The sequence below is a fragment of the Podarcis melisellensis genome, assembly GCF_964234715.1.
Source record: "Podarcis melisellensis genome assembly, chromosome: 13".
Taxonomy (NCBI): domain Eukaryota; kingdom Metazoa; phylum Chordata; class Lepidosauria; order Squamata; family Lacertidae; genus Podarcis; species Podarcis melisellensis.
Genome location: NC_138545.1, coordinates 3613711 through 3634568, shown reverse-complemented (window position 1 = coordinate 3634568; position 20858 = coordinate 3613711). Strand labels below are relative to the sequence as shown.

The 20858-nt window shown below is 46.8% G+C and overlaps 1 protein-coding gene across 9 annotated transcripts in view; it reads left to right on the top strand.

Annotated features, from left to right (window-relative positions):
• DLG4 (discs large MAGUK scaffold protein 4) overlaps window positions 1-20858 on the top strand; it is a 127934-nt gene that overhangs the window by 67168 nt on the left and 39908 nt on the right. For 4 of the 9 annotated variants that reach the window (XM_081886757.1, XM_081886760.1, XM_081886754.1 and 1 more), the window contains one exon: window positions 10888-10953. The exons of 1 other annotated variant lie outside the window; for it this stretch is intronic. In XM_081886757.1, the coding sequence (XP_081742883.1) occupies window positions 10888-10953 (66 nt within the window). Of the gene's footprint in view, window positions 1-10887; window positions 11053-20858 lie in introns of all 9 variants that reach the window. 4 more of the 9 variants (XM_081886755.1, XM_081886758.1, XM_081886750.1 and 1 more) reach the window with 1 other exon arrangement.

The window sequence follows — 20858 nt, the reverse complement described above, 5'->3', positions numbered from 1 at the left end:
TCTGGAACCTCTGAGCAAGAGCCACATTTCATTTTATTGAATAATCTGGTCCATGGCCTCATGATGTATATGCCTTTTGGTATCTACTTAAAATGTTGTTTAGGCAAACCTTTCCAGATTTGTTGATGTGTTTTAATCTTTTAATTTAATCTTTTAATTTTAAACATCTGTAATTGTTTTTAATTTTAATATTTATTGAAAACCACTTAAAGGATTTATTATAATCAAGCAGTATGTACATGCTGCTTTTACTTTTTGAATCATCTTTTGAATAAACAGCATGTTGTATGTGGAGGTGGAAATATAGATCTGACCAATGTGTGGGTAAACAAGAAAAAGAATTGGCTTTGCACATTCTCCCGCAGGAGAGAACCCCCAGCAGAGTTAAAAACACTCTCAGAGTTAACCAGCAACATAGTGTGGAATATAGGTTGTAAAACCCTTTTACAGATCTCTTTTTGTCTGCCTCAAAACACTTGCTACCTCTCTCTACCCCTCTAGCAATGAAAAGACTACTCACTGTCAAGTAAGTTTAAAAGGATTTACTTAGTAAATCCAAAGGTCCAAAGGGAAGTAATAGTGCCATTGTATTCTGCTCTGGTCAGACCTCACCTGGAGTACTGTGTCCAGTTCTGGGCACCACAGTTCAAGAAGGACACTGACAAACTGGAACGTGTCCAGAGGAGGGCAACCCAAATGGTCAAAGGCCTGGAAACGATGCCTTATGAGGAACGGCTAAGGGAGCTGGGCATGTTTAGCCTGGAGAAGAGGAGGTTAAGGGGTGATATGAAGCGGACACAGAGCAATGGATCCAAACTACAAGAAAGAAGATTCCACCTAAACATTAGGAAGAACTTCCTGACAGTAAGAGCTGTTTGACAGTGGAATTTGCTGCCCAGGAGTGTGGTGGAGTCTCCTTCTTTGGAGGTCTTTAAGCAGAGGCTTGACAACCATATGTCAGGAGTGCTCTGGTGGGGTTTCCTGCTTGGCAGGGGGTTGGACTCGGTGGCCCTGGTGGTCTCTTCCAACTCTATGATTCTATGATTCTATGTGTTATTCCATGCAGCAGCAAGGAGAACACAGGTAGATTACTGTTGGGTGCAAAATACAGCATATAGTTTCAGACATGTCCTGGTTGGTTACATGGTGCAAAGAGAGAGTGAGGAAAGGAAGAGAAGAAGCTTCACTTCCTCCCTCACCAGAGGTGTGGGGGCCTGATTTAAACTGAGTCTAGGAACACAGCTCTGTGGTCTTAACCCCTTTGTGCATTAACTAGTACTCATGCATAGTTATGTTTGAATACAACTTCCTACAGTTTGAACGAAATTATCTTGGTAGAGACTTTTACAGTGGTGAGACGGCGAGTGACTCCTTTTTCTCCCCGTGTCTTGCAGAGCTGGTGATTTTTCATGGTCTAATATAGCAAAATATTGGTTTAAAACAGAGGTTTAATTGCCATCTGCTCAATGTGCTATTCAACTTATTTTGTGTGTATTTTAAACAAGGGAGACTGTTGTGGCATCTTAAATACATTTTTTTAAAAAGCAATATTATGGCATCAGCTTTGTACAATCCATGACATACTAACACGACTACTAAACCTCTGGAATCGTTGCTAGATTTTAGTTCTATGCTGCTTGTTGCAGTAATTGAGTCTGATTTTAATTAGTAGTACGGTTAGTTCATCCTTCCAGAGGAGTCTACAAAAGTTACTGGCCCTGACATCCTGTGTTTAGTCACAGAGATACATTGACATCCCGAAATACAGAACCTTCCATTTTATAAATGCTTACTTTCCTTGCTACCTGTTGGCTGCAGTTAACAAGACAAAGAGCTAGGGACAAACTACATGGTGGTTCAATCACGGTGTGACTTTCAGACATGTGCCTTTTCCTTCCATTGGATGCCTCCTTGACTCTTCTGTCCCCTGGACTCCAAAGCTTTCCATGCCTTCCCTTTGTGAGATTTCCCAGAGGAATAACCCAGAGATGCATTTTAAATAAAAGCACACATTCTACTCATGTAAAAACACCAGGCAGGCCCCACAAATAACCCAGAGATACATTTTAAATAAAAGGACGCATTCTGCTCATGTAAAAACATGCTGATTCCCGGACTGTCTGCAGGCCAGATTGAGAAGGCAATTGGGCTGGATCCGGCCCCTGGGCCTTAGGTTGCCTACCCCTGGGCCTAGCATCTCAGGGTAGGACTGGGGATGATCTGTCTGAAACCCTAGAGCACTTCAGTCAGTGGGAACAGTAACACCCTACATTTAAAGGACATTTAACACACATTTAAAGCACGGGGCTCCAAAGAATCCTGGAAGCTGCTGTTAGTTATGGGTGCTGGGGAAAACAGTATCAGAATGGCAAATTAAATTTTGCGAATTTATTGAATTGGCTAAAATGACGGCGGCAATCAGATTACAATCTAATCAAAATTTAAAGAAAGAATGGGTAAGCGTAGATGAAAGTATGGTAAAACGATGTTCCAAAACTGATCTATTGATATGTTTAGACTGAAACCCACAAAGTTAAGAGGTAAAAGGTACACGGTTTCATGGTCAATAGCAATAATATATTGCTTAACACAACCTAAAAGATACCGTAATAGAGCTAGTAATGCCAAGCATGGGTGGAGGGAAGCCGCGGGGAAAAAGAGGGTGAAAATAAATAATAATATTTGGATATATGTATGTTGAATGTAATGTTAAATTGCTAAAGGACGGTTTATTTTTGAACACATCATTGTAGTATTGTTAAGAACTAAATCTTAATAATAATAATAACAATAATAATAATAATAGGGTGCTGGGAAATGTGAGCTCTGTGAGGCTTGTCTGACTCTGTAGAAATCAGCTTCCTATGACCTGCGAGAGGTTTTTTCTGATACATCTTAAACTTTGTGATGCTCCCCCAAGTTCTTTTTCAGAGATGGTGGAATGAGAGTGGACTACTTGTGTTCATGTTCATTGTGGGAGAAAAATAGCCATGTTGGAGAAGTGTGTGTATCTTGCAATTCATCCCTCCCTTTAAAACAAACAGACAAACAAACAAATAAATATGCTGTCCTTCTAATATATCCGTTTCAAATTTGCCTGTAAAATTAATGGAGATACCAACCCCAAATACCTGGAAAAATTAGCTGTAGCTTTCCAAAGTTGCTCTGTTAATGCAAAATCAACACACAAGCAAGGCTGTCAAGTTGTGTGTGTATAACAGGAGTGTCCTGTTGAAAAATCCTAACCCATCACCAACCCCTGCAAGGAGTATGTCGGTTTTGACCAGTTTCCAAGCAAAATGATGAGAGGCTTTTTTGTGATGGGAGGGCAGGAGCGGGGAGTGGACCGTCTACTCTGTTCATCAAGAAACTAACCATCTGGTATGGATGCCAGCTCTTTGACCATCCAACATATCTGACCCACCTATGGGGAGACGATTTTAAAAGAAAGAAAGAGAAATGTGGAATTGCTGACATTTATTTATCACTCATTTTATTTATTGAATTTATCCTCTGCCCTTCCTCCCAAGGAGCCCAGGGTGGGGCACCATCAAAATGTGACCTAGCTTATATTGTCTCACCCAGACAGACGCCTTTCCTAGTGCCTGCTACCTTAAATGCCAAGGATTGGACCCTGGGGTTTTGCGTGCCAAGAAGATGCTCCACCACTGAGCTAGGATTCAATCCCTCCCTCCCATAGGTCTGTAAAACTTAGGTGTTGGGTAAAGAAAAACAGAAAAAGCTTTTTTCCTGTTTCTCTCCTACAAGAATAGAACACTGACACCGTCCAGTGAAATCAAATAGGAGACGATTCAAGACTGACAACAGGAAAGTGTTTTTTGCATGATGCATAATTTGTTTAAGGAATTTGCTTCCTCCAAAGTGTGGAGGCAGCCTCTGGCTTAGATGGCTTCAAAGGGGGATTAGACAAAATTTGAGGAGGAGGAGAAGTCTATATTCATCCTTATAGCTGTGATATGACTAAATGGAATATCCATGTTCAGTGGCATTCTACCCATGAGTACCATTTGCAGTGGCTCCAAACCTGGGGAGGAATGTTGCCTTCAGACACCTGCTTCCTGGAGGCATCTGATTGGACCGGCTGGACCCACCCAACAGAACAGCAGAGTTCTGTTTAGAACAGGCTTCCTCAACCTCGGCCCTCCAGATGTTTGGAGACTGCAGTTCCCATCATCCCTGACCGCTGGTCCTGCTAGCTAGGGATCATGCGAGTTGTCGGCCAAAAAACATCTGGAGGGCCGAGGTTGAGGAAGCCTGGGTTAGAGTTATGGCAAAAGTAAATCACACCTTTCCCTACCCAACCTGGTACCCTCAAAGTGTTTCATACTACATCTGGCTTGAGCCCCAGCCCTCACAGCCATCTCACCTGTACTCAGGTGAAGTGTTAAGCGTCAAGTTGAGAGTGAACAGTTGCCTCTTAAACCAGTAGGGTTTTTATGACAGCACCCAGCCAGTTAGCAAAGCAGACTGGGAGGAAACCAATCAGGCCCTGGAAAATTGCAAGATGGCAGAGGAAATGGGTGGAGTTGTTTTGCCAACTAACCATTAAAAATAAGGTCTGTAGTTCTTGTCCAGCCTCTACACACTGCTTCACTAGACCACTTTGACATCCTGGAAAACATATCCAGTACTGTATAGACGTATTTGTGTTTATGCTGCTGGACTCTGAAAAGCTGCTGAAACCAACTCTCTCTCTCCATCTTCATCTTCCTTTACATTTGGGATTTGTTTCACAGAGGCTTTGTTCCTGTACTCTACATGCCCACCGCATGTCAGGAACAGAGCTAATTAGTCCCCTCTGCTCAGTTGATTTTTTTTTTTGTTAATCAACACGATAACGACCCAACTCCAGTGAGGATGTTCTATTCCTGTTAACAGGCAAGAATTTTTGCTTCCTGTGAAACTCCTAGTACTTGAAAGAGAAAAAAATAGGCTTTGAAGAGTGTTGAGCAGGAAGAACCCTATAATCTCTTTTTCTTTTAACCCTTCCATTTATACAATGCATTACTGCCACTGTTTGACAATTATCTGGGGCCAGCGGTGTGTGCATGATAAGTACTATACAGGACATAGCCCTGGACCAGTTCTGTCTGGCCAGTCCACAGAAAGATTCACCCAGAAGCTGAAGAATGGTGCAAGCGGCTGAGTTTCACACAGCTCTTCCACCATTTCCTGTGTGGTGTTTTTATGTAATTAATCTCGTCCTTAGTCGGTTGTCACAGTGAATCAAGGCAGCTTCCTCTAAATCGGGAGTGGGAGAACCTCTGTTCCAGGAGGTGAATGTGGCCCTCCTCGCTTCCCTATCTGGCCCTTCGAATGCTCCGCAGACTGCACATTTCAGCAGCATTGCTTGGGACACTTCTTGAATGTATTTGCCTAGAATATATCCTTGAACTCCCAGTAGTGATGTATGGAAGTGAAAGCTGGACCATGAAGAAGGCTGATTGCCGCAAAATGGATGCTTTTGAATTCTGGTGCTGGAGGAGACTCTTGAGAGTCCCATGGACTGCAAGAAGATCAAACCTCTCCATTCTGAAGGAAATCAGCCCTGAGTGCTGACTGGAAGGACAGATCCTGAAGCTGAGGCTCCAAGACTTTGGCCACCTCATGAGAAGAGAAGACTCCCTGGAAAAGACCCTGATGATGGGAAAGATGGAGGGCACAAGGAGAAGGGGACGTCTGACAGAGGATGAGATGGTTGGATAGTGTTCTCGAAGCTAGCAGCATGAGTTTGACCAAACTGCAGGAGGCAGTGGAAGACAGGAGTGCCTGGCGTGCTCTGGTCCAGGGGGTCACAAAGAGTCGGACACGACTAAACGACTAAACAACAACAACAAATCCTTGAACTCTGATCATTCTTGCCTGGATAGGGACTAGAGATGCACATGTGAGTGTGTGTAGAAGCCAACCTACTGTACAAAGGTAAAAATAAAAAAAAGTTGCTTCACCCACTTTGGCTCCTGGCTCCACCAACCCTGTCACCCCATGGGCTGAGAAACCTTACCCACCGCTGCTCTACAGCAAGGACAGGGGGCTTGTGGCCCTCCAGATGTTGCTGGACTGCAGCTCCCAACATTTCCTGAGCATTGACCATTCTGTTGGGGGCTGATGGGAGCTGGAGTCCAGCAATATCCAGAGGACCACAGGTTTCTCAAGAATAATTTCTGATGCAGAGTAATAGTGTCTCCCAACTACTTAAGCTACAATGCTTGCTGTTGGGGGAATGGAATTCTGCTCCTTCTCCCAGACTACCTTGTACTGAAGTGTGGTATGTACAGGACACCAAATCAGTGAAGCCACGCATTGGCCAGTGTCCATGATGTCACTGGTAAAGAGAAGCATAACTTTTCTTCTCTGCTGGGGAAGGGTGCTAGCTCAGTGGTAGAGCACCTGCCTTGTATGCACAAAGTCTCGCACCTGATCTGTGACTGCCTCTCTAGATAGGACTGGGAGAGATCCTGAAATCTTGGATAGCCATTGCTGCCAGTCAGTGTCAACAAGAAGAACCCCATTATCTGATTTGATATGAGGCAGCACCCTCTGTTCCAATAGAAGTTGTTAAAAAGAATTATCATCATCATCATCATTATTAGCTGAAAGTTGTAAGATCTAATATCGCTTGACCACATTCCTATACATTGCTTGATATTTTGCACATGTGAAGCATCCATTGCCAGTCAGATCCCACAATTCCATTCTCTTGTGTTATCCCAATCCAAATACCGTACTTTTCTTGCAAGGACAGCTGACAATTCCCAGTTAATTCAATGTCACGTTGGTGTTGCATGTATGGGTGAATCATCCCCAGTAGGTGACACTCACTCTCTTGCTGGAGATTCATCTCCCCAGGGCCCAGGAACTTGCCCCCCTCCAATTAAATCCTTCCTCCACAGCTCTCTGCTTCCCCATTCATCCGTGATTCCTGGCAAATGTGCATTTTTAAAACTCCCAGCCGTCCTGTGTTCTTAAAGGCTTTGGTGGCTCCAGAGGATTGAGCAGTGGTGAGGCATCCGCCTTAATTATTTTCTTCTGCTTTGGGGCATCTTGTTGGGATGAGAAGGGGAGGGGCCCGTTCCTAAACACCCACTCCCAGCCCACACTGATTTCTCCTTCACTGCCTAGGATCTGAAGGAATCTGAAAGCCTGATGCGGAGGCAGTGCAGAGGCAAATGTGTGCATGTGCGTATCGAGAGAGGCTTGCTGTGAATGTTCATTGCATCTAGGTGTGTGTGTGTATGTGTGTGTGTGCTAGAATGGTGACCTGAAGCTTAGATTGCCTGTTTATATTTGTGCACAATGTTGCTTCTCTCTTGGGCGCTGCAATCCAGGCTCCAATGTTCATGCCTGCCAGCTGCAGCACAATAATATAAGAGGCTGCTGGATCAGGCCAGTGGTCCATCTAGTCCAGCATACTCTTCTCGCAGTGACCAACCAGATGCCTGTAGGAAACCAGCAAGCGGGATTCGAGCATAAGAACCCTCTCCCATCCCGTGACTTTCAGCAACCAATATTCAGAACCACTGCTGCTTCCAACTGTGGTAGCAGATAGCCATGGTGGTTAGTAACCATCCGTAGCCCTCTCCAATAGGAATTTAACTCATTCTAATTTAAAGCCATCCAAGATTTTTGATCTCAACAAATTTTTTATTTTATTAATTACAGCAAGATACCAATTTTATTATTATTTATGTGGGTGGGAGGAAAAGATACGTCCGCTACTCATAATTCACTTTTGGTGGATGACAAGCATGCACCACTTAAAAGCTAAGGTAAAGGGTAAAGGGACCCCTGACCGTTAGGTCCAGTTGTGGCCGACTCTGGGGTTGCGGTTCTCATCTCACTTTACAGGCCGAGGGAGCCGGCGTACAGCTTCCGGGTCATGTGGCCAGCATGACTAAGCCGCTTCTGGCAAACCAGAGCAGCGCACGGAAACGCCGTTTACCTTCCCGCCGGAGTGGTACCTATTTATCTACTTGCACTTCAATGTGCTTTCGAACTGCTAGGTTGGCAGGAGCAGGGACCAAGCAATGGGAGCTCACCCCGTCTTTGCTGCAAGGATAGATAATTACCTAGATCATTGCTCTACCCACTGATCATAGCTCAGTGGATAGATGCTTTGCATGCAGAAGGTCCCAGGTTGCCCACTTGCAATTCCTGACAACTAATATTCAGAGGCATACTGCCTCCAGCACTTGAGCTAGTGCATTGCCATGGAGGCTTGTAGCCATATCCTCCGTGACTCCATCCAACCCTCTTTTAAAGACATCTGAGTTGGTGGCCATCACTGCCTCCTGAGGGAGGGAGTTCCATAGTTTATATACGCATAATGTGCTGCTATGTGTTTATGTATACTCTTGGTTGATTTTAGCATCTATCCCACAGGTGCCACATCCTGAGCGGGTACCCAGACAAATTAAAACACGACAGTTTAGCTGTTGAAAGCGCTTAGTGGTAGAACCAAAACACCACAAAAGCAACTCCAGAGCTGGAGAAATATCAGCTGAGCACGAGAGAGGAGCAATTTGGATGAAGTCCCTCCCTCTCCTGTCCCCTGAATGTGGTTTATCTGTAGAAAAGCACTGAAAGGAAGGAAAAGGAGGAGGCAGGTGGTTTGGCCCCGGATGGTGTCTCTGCCCTTGTGTTAACACCTCTCATGCAAGGCTGCTGAGGCATGGACTAATCTCAGGCCTGATGTGAACGGCTGCTTTCTAGTGAGAGGAAGGAACTTTACACTTGCACAGGTACTCTTGGATCCTGCAGTTTCAGGTGCTGAGCTCTTGTGTAGTGAAGTGGTGCTTATGGGGGGTGGGAGAGGTGAATTTTAAATTGAGGTGCTTTTTGTGTGTGAAAGTGGTTCTTTAAAATAATAAATGCAACCCTTAGTCAATAGGGGAGGTGGGGAGCCACCATAGGAGCCCCCCACCACCACCTGTGGGTGGACTCCCAGTTCGCAGAAGCTCCAGCCAGCTTTAGCCTATATTCAGGGACGATTTATTTATTTAAATGTTTACGATCTGCACTTTCATAAAATACATCAAAGCAACTTACAACATGGAGCACAATAAAATAGCATTGTATACATATAAAGCAGAACTAAAAACATCAGTAAAAACTGGGGAAAAACAGCTAATAAAACACCAATAGATACATTTGGTAAAAAGGAAAAAAAAGCATACTGTTAAGGCCTGTCTTAAAAAGCACAGTTTTCAGAAGACTTATGAAAGAAGGCAGGTATTGTTCCTGCCAAACCTCTACAGGCAGGGAGTTGGAAAGGGCAAGCAAGGTCTGCCACACTGAAAGCTCAATTAAACTTCAGAGGTATAGGGAATCACCAGATGCCCCTTCAGAGGATCTCAGATTGAGGGGGAGAATAAGGGGTCAGGTGGGACTTTGGAATCCCAAACATTTTATTGTATGGTACTTATTTATTCTGTTCATATCCCAATATTCCTCCAAGGAGCTGAAGGGGGTGAACATGGTCCATCCGCCCCCCCTCCGCTTATTCTCACAACCACCTTGTGAGGTGGGTTAGGCTGAGAGTTAGTGACTGGTCCATGGTCAGTTTTCAGTTCCTTGCTCAATAGATAAATCAATGAAACATGAACTTCACTATGTCTGCACAGTTTTTGCTCTGTGCAGTTGGATTTATTGCACCATAGCCAGCCTTTATTGGGGATGGGATGCATGGCAAACATCCCATGAGAACGTGGGGGAAGGGCTGTCGCTCAGTGGCTAAGCATCTGCTTGCCATGCAGAAGGTTCCAGGCTCAGTTGCCCAATGGCATCTTCGTATACAGCTGGGAGATACTGCTGTTTAAAGCACTGGCCACTGCTAGTACAGGAGAGGAAATGGTGACCGTAAAGGTGGAATACAATACAGGGAGAACAGATGGGCAGGTCTTTTGCCTCTTCTGCCAAGCCTTGAACTGCATGGCAGATGGAGACTCAACAGGTAAAAGCTTGACTACCATAGCTCAGTTTGTAGACCCCTGACCATTAGGTCCAGTCGTGACCGACTCTGGGGTTGCAGCGCTCATCTCGCTTTATTGGCCGAGGGAGCCGGCGTACAGCTTCCGGGTCATGTGGCCAGCATGACTAAGCCGCTTCTAGCGAACCAGAGCAGCGCACGGAAACGCCGTTTACCTTCCCGCCAGAGTGGTACCTATTTATCTACTTGCACTTTGACGTGCTTCCAAACTGCTAGGTGGGCAGGAGCAGGGACCGAGCAACGGGAGCTCACCCCGTTGCGGGGATTCGAACCGCCGACCTTCTGATCAGCAAGCCTTAGGCCCTGTGGTTTAACCCACAGCGCCACCCGCGCCCCTCCTTTGTAGATTATGAGACTCTTAATCTCAGGGTTGTGTGTCCAAGCCCCACATTGGGTAAAAAAAGTCCTGCATTGCAGGGGGCTGGACTAGATGACCCTTGTGGTCCCTACAATTCTGTTATTCTCAAGGCCCGTGTGCAGCTGTTTCGGGGTACAGGTAAAAGTCTCCCCAAGGGATGCTGTAATCTGCCATGGATTTTACCCTGCCATGAAGCTGTGAGGGGCACAGGTAAAAGTTTTCTTATCCCCACATCTCAAGGGGTTCAGTACCTGTTGTATCTCAGCCTGCCATACAGCTCTTTAGGGGCACAGGGCAAAAGAAAGGGGGGAAAGCCTGCCAGCAGCTGCTTCCTTTTGCAAAGGCTTCTGGGAGGGGAGGCACAGGGCCAAGCAAGCAGAGTGGTCTCTGCTGCTCCCCGCCCCGGTTTCAGGTGACGAGGCTTGGGTGCGCATCCTGACATGGCACTGTTATGCCGACCCAGCAGTGTTCTGCTTCCATGGCGTGCCGTGGCACTGACGCTCTGCCTCTTCCCTTTCAGAAATATCGTTACCAAGATGAAGACAGCCCCCCGTTGGAGCACAGCCCCGCCCACCTCCCCAACCAGGTAAAGGCCCCTGAGCTGGTCCACGTGGCGGAGAAGAACCTGTCCCAGATCGAGAGCGTCCACGGCTATGTGTCTCACTCGCACATCTCCCCCATGAAGGTAGGAAGGGGGGGCGCGGGTGCCCCGGCCAGGAGAGGGGACACCATCCTGCCACACCCGGCCCAGCCCACCCCTGCCACACCCGCACTCCGCCACACCCGCACCCACCTGTGGCCTGCGCTGGAGCTCCTGGACACGTGGCAGCATGTGTGTGTTTCGTGTGTCAGGTGGCGTTTGGCTGTTGCTGTCTCTGTAGTAGGCCGTATGTGTGATCTTTTTGGTGGTGGTAAGGTTTAGACTTTGGCGTTTTGATAGGTGTGCGAGTGAGGGAGTGTGTGGCGCTGTTTTCGCTTCTCTGTGTGTGGGGTTGTTATTCGTCCACGTAAAGCTCTCCATGCACATGTGTGTGTGTATTTCACGGCAAGTGCAACTGTACAACCCTTTTGTTTTTTCAAAGCACAGTGACTCAGCGCAGGCTTGTCATGACTGTGAATGTGTCTGTGTGCTGCTCTGTATGGAGGGGGCTCTTGGAAGGAGTGTGTGTCTTCCTATAATATGTGGTAGCTAATGAGTGTTTGCCACCAACTGTATGCTTCTGGGGGGGGAGTGCCAGTGCCTTAGCAAACAGAATCACCTGTGCCAACCTGGCACCCTTCAGTTGTTATGGACTACAACTCCCATCAGCCCCAGACAGCACATGGGAGTTGTAGTCTGGGGGGCACTGGGTTGGGAAGGACTGAAAGAGACACAAATGCTTCTTTCCCTGTGCATCACCACACATCACTTTTTAAAACATAGACACATTTTTACGGGTCTTCCTTAACAATATAAAGCATCTCTGGAACAGCAGAGTGTGCCTGAGCATATAAAATGCTTTTGAAAGCGTGCTTTGCTCCCTGGGCAGGAGGAATATTGCTATCATAACATCAGCGGCACTGGAGACATCTGCCTACGTTCATTGAAGCACTTGTGGTCTTTCACAAGCGCTGGTGGGTGTGACATCTTAGCGTACAGGGTGTAACTCGGGGATCTTTCTATATTTTTGGGCATACTACAGTTACACATGTGTGCTACATTCAAGGGTGTTTTTTTTAGTGTGTCTGTTTATCACTGTGAGAGTTTGTGGCGTATTAGCTTATGGTTTGTGTCTTTGCTAGACCTGAAAGGATCATGCTCCCTCGACTGGAGCTCTTCCCCTGAAATGGAAACCTTTGTTTCTTTATTTTTTGCTTCCTTCAAACGAGCACTGGTGCGAGACTCATTTAAGCAGGCCTTGCTGGGAATCTCAGGTGAGGAGAGCACTGCTGTTGCGCTCAGGAGCTGCTTGTGGGATTCCCATAATGGGCATCTGATAGGCTCCCTTTGGCATGATCCAGCAGCCAGGCTCTTGGGCATTCCTTCCACTGTGTTGAAGCATTTGCACGAGGATCCTGTCATTCAGCACCATTGGCATTTGACAGTGTCTCAGCTGCTCCCTAGAATGCAAACACACTCACACCCGCACCAACCAACCCTTCCCAGAAAAGAAGATTGCTATTTCAAATTCAGCAATAGCCAAATTTTGGAACCCGTCTAAATTTCAGATCCCTGTAAGCGAAATAAGTGACTGGCCTGAGGTGCCACCCAGTGAGCTTCACACGGCTGAATGTGTACCACCCTGTCTCCAGGATATAACACCAACATTTAAATTCTGTGGTTTGTGGCATGTTATTTGGGCTCAGGCTAAGCACTACTCTGTGTGCCTGCTGTGTCTTTGTCTGCTGTGGTGCATGGCTTCTTCCGTTCTGTATCCACCATATTGGATGCTGACCCTCACACAGAGACATCAGAACCTCACATCACACGTAGCCTCCGCTCTACCCTACTGAGAGGTATTTATCATTGTGGGCTGCGATGGGTGGCGGGGTGGGGTGTGGGTTACGGATATGGAGTTGTCTCTTGGACAAAAAGTTTTTTTTGTGGGACATGGTTGTGAGGGAGTAACCCCTCACAGTGGAGGGTGACCGGCAAAACAATCTGTGCATCAGCAGCACATGTGATTTTGGTGAACAGGAGAGGGATGAAGAATTGGAGGAAGGCCTCACCCCCCCCCACACACCTCAGATCCGCCCTGTTTCAAAGCCTGATGGTGTGCGGCCTGCAGAACCTGATTCATCTTAAGTGTTGGTGGGTTCAAATCCAGAAAGGCCAATTATCCTGAAATTAATTAGTCAGCGCTGTGCAGAGTGAAGTGGTGGTTTTTGATCAATTGTTGTAATAAATAGGAGAATTATGCATACTTGAAGGGATGCCGGTCTCTAGATGTACCTCCCTGTTTGTTAAGATTTTCACAGGAGGGTGGGGCCCTAGTTGCAGAATGCTTTCCTCAGGGAAAATTGCCGGTTTGTTATCATCCTTTGGCACCAGGATTTTTTTCTCTCCAAAGCTTTTAAGAAACATTTTAGAAAGCTGCTGAAGGGTGGTGTGGGTTTTCTTGGGTTGTTGCTTACTTGCTGCTGCTTTTACTCTTTGTAGTGGTCTCTGGTTGTTCTTCACAACAGCCCTGTATGGTAGGACAGTATTAAAACATCCACATTGCCCATGTCATTGAAGAACCTAAAAGAAGACATGTATTACCCCCATCCCCTGTGGAAACTTTTCAAGATAGCATGGGGTGTGTGGGGTGTGTGGCACAGTGTGCTGTTTTACCAACGGGGTGAGTGGGGATGGAATGGGAGAGGGGCAGAAGGTTGGTGAGCGTTGCCATGCTTGAAAGGAGAGCATGTTGGGATTGGATAATTTTCTCCTACCCAAACTCCTGTTTCTGATGTGGAACAGCACAGGCTAAGTTAGGGGAAATGTGCCAGCAAGTTGCAACCATACAGCAATTGTCCTTCTTTCTGAGGACTGCAGACTTCAGTCTGGTGTGACTAATCACCATCTGATTAACTGGGCGACATCCCCCACTCCACTTAATCAATGGGTTTGTTGTTGTTGTTGTTTAGTCATTTAGTGGTGTCCGCCTCTTCGCGACCCCCTGGACCAGAGCACGCCAGGCACTCCTGTCTTCCACTACCTCCAGCAGTTTGGTCAAACTCATGCTGGTAGCTTGAGTTTAGCAAAGAGCAATGGGTTTAGCAAAGAGCAAAAACTCCAGGATTTGGGCTGTTGAAGGTTGTCTCACTGTCAGGGCCATGTTGATGTTTCACTCAGTCTTCACTGTGTTGCAGTACAACAGCTATTCCCAGCCTGGTGCCCCCCCAACATGTTATGGACTGAAAATCCCCGTCAGCCCCAGGGGCTGATAGTAGTTGTAGCCCAACAACATCTGGAAGGTGCCAGGTTGGCATAGTCAGGATTAGAAGATGCTGAGATGGCTTGTGCAGAGTTGGCAGAAATTGTAAGTTACATCTACAGTTACATAATGGGCTCCTCTCTTGAAAACCTCGGCAAGGATTTTTCCACTGAGGATGGGCGGTATGCAAATATATTTAAATTTAATTTGCTGCTGAAATACTGGCGAGTTAACCAGTTTTAAAAACCGTTGTCATCCCTCCTGCTGTGTATTATTTATATAGTGTCATCTGTGTGGTTGACACTGTCAAAAATTTACAAGCGGTCCCGTCTCTGTTGTGAGTGAGCTTGCTCCCCCCAACATCAAATGCTGTAAGGATATAAAAGACTTAGCCTGCCACTTGACCCCTTCCCCATTCGCCATAGTCTTGTGCTCCCTAGAATGCTCCCATAACTGCTCAAGGGGGAAGGGGAGGTCATAGAATGCTTATGTACAGCACCATTTCTGTGAGAGAGAGGGAGAGAGATCAGATCGGAGATGGGGGAGTAACTGTGCAAGGCCAGGAAACACATTTGAGGAGAGAGATGCGGTACTGGGGAATGTTATGGGAAAGTTATGCTTAAGGGAAAGATGGGTGGAGGAATTAGACTCCCGAAGAAGTGTATTGGTGTGCATCTTCCGTCCATTGAAACTTGTGTAGGAGAGCATCCTGGTTAATCGAGACCTCCTTCATAACTGGTGTTTGTGTATGGGCTTTGGTGCATTGGCTGATTTAGGGCCTGGACTGGCGTGCAATTCAGTGAATTACCTTCCTTACGAGGAATGAGGGGAGACAGGCTGGGAGAGGGCCATTTTTCTAACAACTGGCCCCTTCCTGTGAATTATTGGAATAATAATTTTTGACAAAGGGTGAATAAGGACCCCTTGACAGATCTAATCAAATGGCTGCTCTAGGCCTTGCAGAATCCCCTCTCCCCCATCTTTCTAGGGTAGAATTCCTGGCCTTTGTCAGTTTGTATTTCTCTCTCTCTCTCTCCCCTCCACCCTTCTTTCTTTTATTATCTAAAATGTGTTTGTGCATATATTTTTTAATAGCACAGGAAATGTTACCTTATTTTGGACATGGTGGATGGGTAGGTCAGTAATCATGGTAGCTGGGTGGATCCTCTGTCTTCAGGAACATTGTACCTCTCAGGTTACCTTCACTCTCCAGTAGATCTGATCCAGCAGGGCTCAATTATTATTTTATGTACTTAACAAAATTTATATACCTTTTGATTGTAGGAAAAACAACCAACCCCCTAAGCAGTTTGCAAAAATGTGAAATAAAACATTAAAAATCTCAGCAAAAAAAGCAGTTAAAAGCAAGCATATCAAAGCATTGGAAAGATGAGTTAAAATCAACAGGTGTAACCTCTTGGTGCCTGGCCCTGGATAGGCGTGCCTAAACTAAAATGGTTTAAAGAGTACAGCGAAGGCACCTGCATGATCTCAATAGCCAGGTAGTTCCAAAGTGTGGGTGCTGCCACGTTAAAAGATAGATTTTCTACAAGTGCCTATCAGGTGTTATCTGTAGCAGTGCCAGTTCCACCGATCAAATCAGTCAAGTGGGCATATATGGCGTGTGGCGATCCTGCAAGTATACAGCTCCCAAGCTGTTAAAGGCTTTATATACTAGTAGTAACACCTTGAATTTGGTCCCATAGCAAATGGGCGCAACCAGTACAGATATCTGAACAGAGAGGTGTTATATACATATTCTGGTGTTCTTGCGACCAATTTAGGTTGGTGTAGGAGGAAGTATGGAAATTTTAAAGCCCCCCCCCCCGTAATATAACACCCAGATTTATTTATTTTTGCTTGATGTAGCATATATGCAGAACTTGCTCCTTGCAGATCCACAAAAATCAACATTTCGCAGACTGTGCGTCAAAGGCCACCAACATTGAGCCTCTTGACTGGAGGGACACTAGCAGCAGCAGCAGCTCCTCACATGCACAACACATAGGTGCATGGGAGAGGACAGTTAGAGCATGAGGTGAGAGTGGATCTGTAGCAGGCAAAGATGGACGATGAAGAGAGATAACAGTGTAAAAATTTTTTTTAAGTAATACAGTGAGCCAGCCCACAATTTACCATATTTTTTGCACCACAACGCTCACTTTTTTCCTCCTAGAAAGTAAGGGGAAATGTCTGTGCGTTTTTCGCAGCAAAGTTTTTCGCAAGCAGGCTCTCTGTCCCTCTCTCCTCCCCACTCAGCTGGCTAAATAGCAGCAAAGTTTTTCAACGAGCCAGGGAGGAGGGAGAGAAGCAGAGCCTTTAAAGGAGCAAAGCGGGAGAGGAGAGGAGCCTTCTCCCCTTAAACCCCTCTTCTGCATTATTAACAGCATCCTCCTCCACCCACCCCATGTGTGTTCCTTGTTCCTTGAGTGCTTTTCCTTCCCTCCCCACTTAAAACATGGTTACAAAGCACGGATCCACATGGATCCTCAGGATTTTTGCACTGGGTCACCCCAAATTCACCATCAGATCACATAGCATGTCCATGGCTACAGCCTGCACCAAAAAAATCACGCACCCACTGTTGCCTCGGGCCGCAGTGGTGCAAAAACGTGGTTACAAAGCATGGATCCACATGGATCCTCAGGATTTTTGCATTGGGCTACACCAAACTCACTGTCAGATCACATGTCTGTGGCCACAGCATGAATCACAAAAATCATACATCCACTGTTTTGTTTAGAATATTTTTTTTCCTTTTTTTCCTCCTCTAAAAATTATGTGCGTGTTATGGTCGGGTGTGTGTTATAGAGCGAAAAATAAGGTATGTGCATTTAACTTGTGCACCTTTGGCTTTATGCACGTGGCAAATTTAAAAATAAAAAGAGGCAGAAAGGGGTTGGGGTTCCGGGAAAAATGACTTTGGCGATCCCCCCCTCCCTCCATTGAACTCAATGGGTTTTGACTGTACATAATTTTGGCTTTAGGTGTGATCCCTGGAACATAATAACAACCTCATAAGTTGTGGGCTTACTTGTAATACCAAACTGCGAATAGAGAAGAAGGGTATAAGAAAAGGAAGCTGCTATAAGAGGAAGAAAAGGGCAACCAAAACGATCAAAGGAATGGAGTGAATCCCCTATACTGTATCCCCAAATTCATGGAAGAGAGCGCTGTTGATGGCTACTAGCCATGACGGTTCTGCTTTGCCTCCGCAGTTGGAGGTAACTGTGCTTCTGAATGCCAGTCGCTGGAAACTGCAGGAGCTGGAGAGGGCTCTTGTGCAGGTTTCTCGCAGGCTGGCCACTGTGAGAAAAGGATGCTGGACTAGGCGGGCCATTGGCCTGATCAAGCAGGACTCTTCCAAGGCTGTTATGTTCTTATGACAGTAAAATGAGCAGGGATGAGCGATGAAAGAGGCAGGCACTTCGGGATGGGAGTAAGGTGCAAGTTAAGTGCAGCGATGGCTGATAAGCACTGGTGTTAGCTGGCAGGGAGGGAAAGTGTAAAACCAAAAAGGATCCACTAGATGCTGATCCTTTCAAGCCCAACCTGTGATTCCCCACGTGTTGTTGGACTGTTAGCTCCCATCATCCCTGGCCATTGGCCATGCTGACTTCTGGGGTTGCTGGGAGACCAGCAATGTCTAGAAGGTCACAGGGTCCAGTCTACGACTGTACACGGGTTACTCTCTTAAAATGCAGCTAGGTCCTTTTCTTAATTCAGATTGAAAATGGTTTGGAGGGAAATGTGTCAAAATGCAGTATTTCCTAAGAAGTGACAGGATAGGTACGGGAGAGATATGGATTGTGTTTAATGTAATGTGCCCACAGCTTCCCCAACCTTTACCGTAAATGGGAGGGCATGCCCAGTCTGAAAGACTCAGGGTCAGGAAATTGTGCCTAAAATGTGGAAGCTGTTTCCCAATGCCTCCAGAGCTAAAGTCTCTACTTAGCTGGACTGTGGAACTCCCTGCCACAAGGAAACTGCTGCACCAAAGAGTTAAGCCATTTCTGCAGAGGGATTAGACAGCCGCAGAAAATGCTATCAGTGTTGACCAGCCTATATTGTACCTATTCTCCAGATGTCGCCATTTTGTGGTTGACTCTGCCCCTTGCACCACCATTTTGTGACTGGTCACAAGCAGACCCAGGGAGCAGTGGGGTAGAGTAGAACTTTTCGGGAACCTGTCCCTTGCTCTAAAATACACCAATTTTGTGCTTCCTACAGACACGACAATGCCTTTAGTTGTGGTTTAAAACCCTAAAACGGTCTCTCGCAGCTGGATAAATCTTTACTATGAACGGTTTTAATTATCTTATATGTAAATCGCTTTGAGACGGTGGGTTAGAATACAATTAATAAATTAATTCTGGTAATGATAATGGCAACCAATAAACCTTCAGTGGAGAATTCAAGATCCTTTTATTAGTCAAACTCTTCTGGGTGCAGGGGGCGGTGGGAGAGGAAGCCTCCTAGCAGAGGCCAACGGGAGCCGAGGCACTTGGGTGTGGGACAGAATTTCTTGCAGGAGGTTGGAAGAGGATATACCAGAATCCAAGAGGTTTGGGGCGGGGTGAGGGTAGGAAGTGCTGCTAGGTCTTTCAAAGACTCTAAGCCCATGTCCGTGGCACAAATTACTTGTATTTGCTAATTCATTTGTATGTATGCAATCACGCACATTTGAAGGAAATAAGAGGAAATAAGATTCTCTGGTCCCAGGACTCTGTGTATTGGCCCCTCTCTGCAAATTAAGGGGCTGGAGTCTCACCTTTTGTTGGGGGCTCAGCTCCCCTGTAAGCAAAGGTTCTTTTTAAAAAAAGTTTAATAAAGGAGGGAAGGTGAAGGAGATCTGGGTCTGGTGCGGAGTCCATGGGGCTCAGCTACCCCCTAACAGCTGTGTGTGTGAGAGCCAAGCATGGATGACTTGGCAGAAGAGATGGGGGGTTTCATCCACACTTCATCTTGTCGCAAGGGGGCTCCCTGCCCCCGCCACACACCACCCCAATAAGCGGGCCTCATGGTAGCCTTGTGGTGGTGTGGGGTGGGCTATAAGATCTGTGACAGAGCAGCTGCCTTGTGTGTAGAAGGTCCCAAGTTCAATTCCTAGTGGCACCTCCCAGGTAGGGTTGCGAGAGACTCTCTGCATGAATCTTTGGAGAGCCACTGCTGCCAGTCCGTGAAGACAAGACTGAGCTAGACAGACCTAGCTTCCCATGTTCTTCTCTATTCCGGCCCTTCATTCTGAACGATGAGGGCTAGAATCTTGCTTTATTCTTAGGGGATTTGGCTGCAGCTCAGTGACAGAGCATCTGCTTTGCATGCAGGTCCCATGACGCTGTAGGTTAAACCACAGAGCTTAGGGCTTGCCAATCAGAAGGTCAGCGGTTTGAATCCCCGCGACGGGGTGAGCTCCCAGTGCTCGGTCCCTGCTCCTGCCAACCTAGCAGTTCGAAAGCACGTCAAAGTGCAAGTAGATAAAGAGGTACCACTCTGGTGGGAAGGTAAACGGCGTTTCCGTGCGCTGCTCTGGTTCGCCAGAAGCGGCTTAGTCCTGCTGGCCACATGACCCGGAAGCTGTATGCTGGCTCCCTCGGCCAGTAAAGCAAGATGAGCGCCGCAACCCCAGAGTCGTCTGCGACTGGACCTAATGGTCAGGGGTTCCTTTACCTTTACCCAGGTTCAATCCCCAACAGCTTCCATTGTTTCTTTCATTTTAAACTATGGAAACAACATAAAGGCTGTGTGTGTGTGTTAATTCCCTCCCCCACCCCACAGGACTGTAACCCTGGCCCGATTTAGTCCTTGCAGCTGGCTTTAAGCCTTAGAAACCCCTTGTCTTGTTTGACCCTTCAAGAGGCCTATAGAGAATATAGGAACCTGGGGTCCTGGACGTCTGGGTTCCCCACCGGAGTCACAGTGTCCACAGCTGTTGGCTGGAGCTGACCGCACTACTTATTTCAACACATGCCCTATCCTAAATTGTAGGACTGTGATTTTTTAAGGTTGCTAACGCATCTTCTCTTTGGAGTGGGGAGAGTTCCTCCCGGGACAGAGCTGGGCCTGGCATGTGGTGTGGTGGGCGCAGATCTCATGGGGCTCATCGGATCACCCGCCCTCACCTTTCCGCAGGGGACTGCTGTGGTGCTTCTAATCCCATCAGAGAGGTGACCTAAGAGGCCTGTCCTGACAGAAGCCTCCTCCTCCCAATCCAATTAACCTGAGCGCCAGACCAAGGGCTGATAGAGGGCGTGAGGAGGAGGAGGGAGAAAGAGCCACCAGGGGGTGCTGTGCTGCAGGCCTGATCAAGGGATATTTAGCGGCGTCTTTTGGGCAGAGCTGCATCGGTGGGGCTCAGTGAGAGCCTGCCGTGGTTGTGCAAAGCTCACTGCGGCGAGGTTTCCGCCATCCCTGCACTTTTTAAGCAGGTGTCTGGCCCCTGCAAAAACCCTTTCGCTGATAACTAGGAGGCCTTTTCTTTTCCCCCGCTTCCTTCACCTTCTGCCTTATTCTTCTTCCTTTCTCCCTGCCTCCAGGAAAAGCCCCATTGTCGCTTAGCACCCCAAAGTGCCTCCTTTCAGCGTGATAAGGG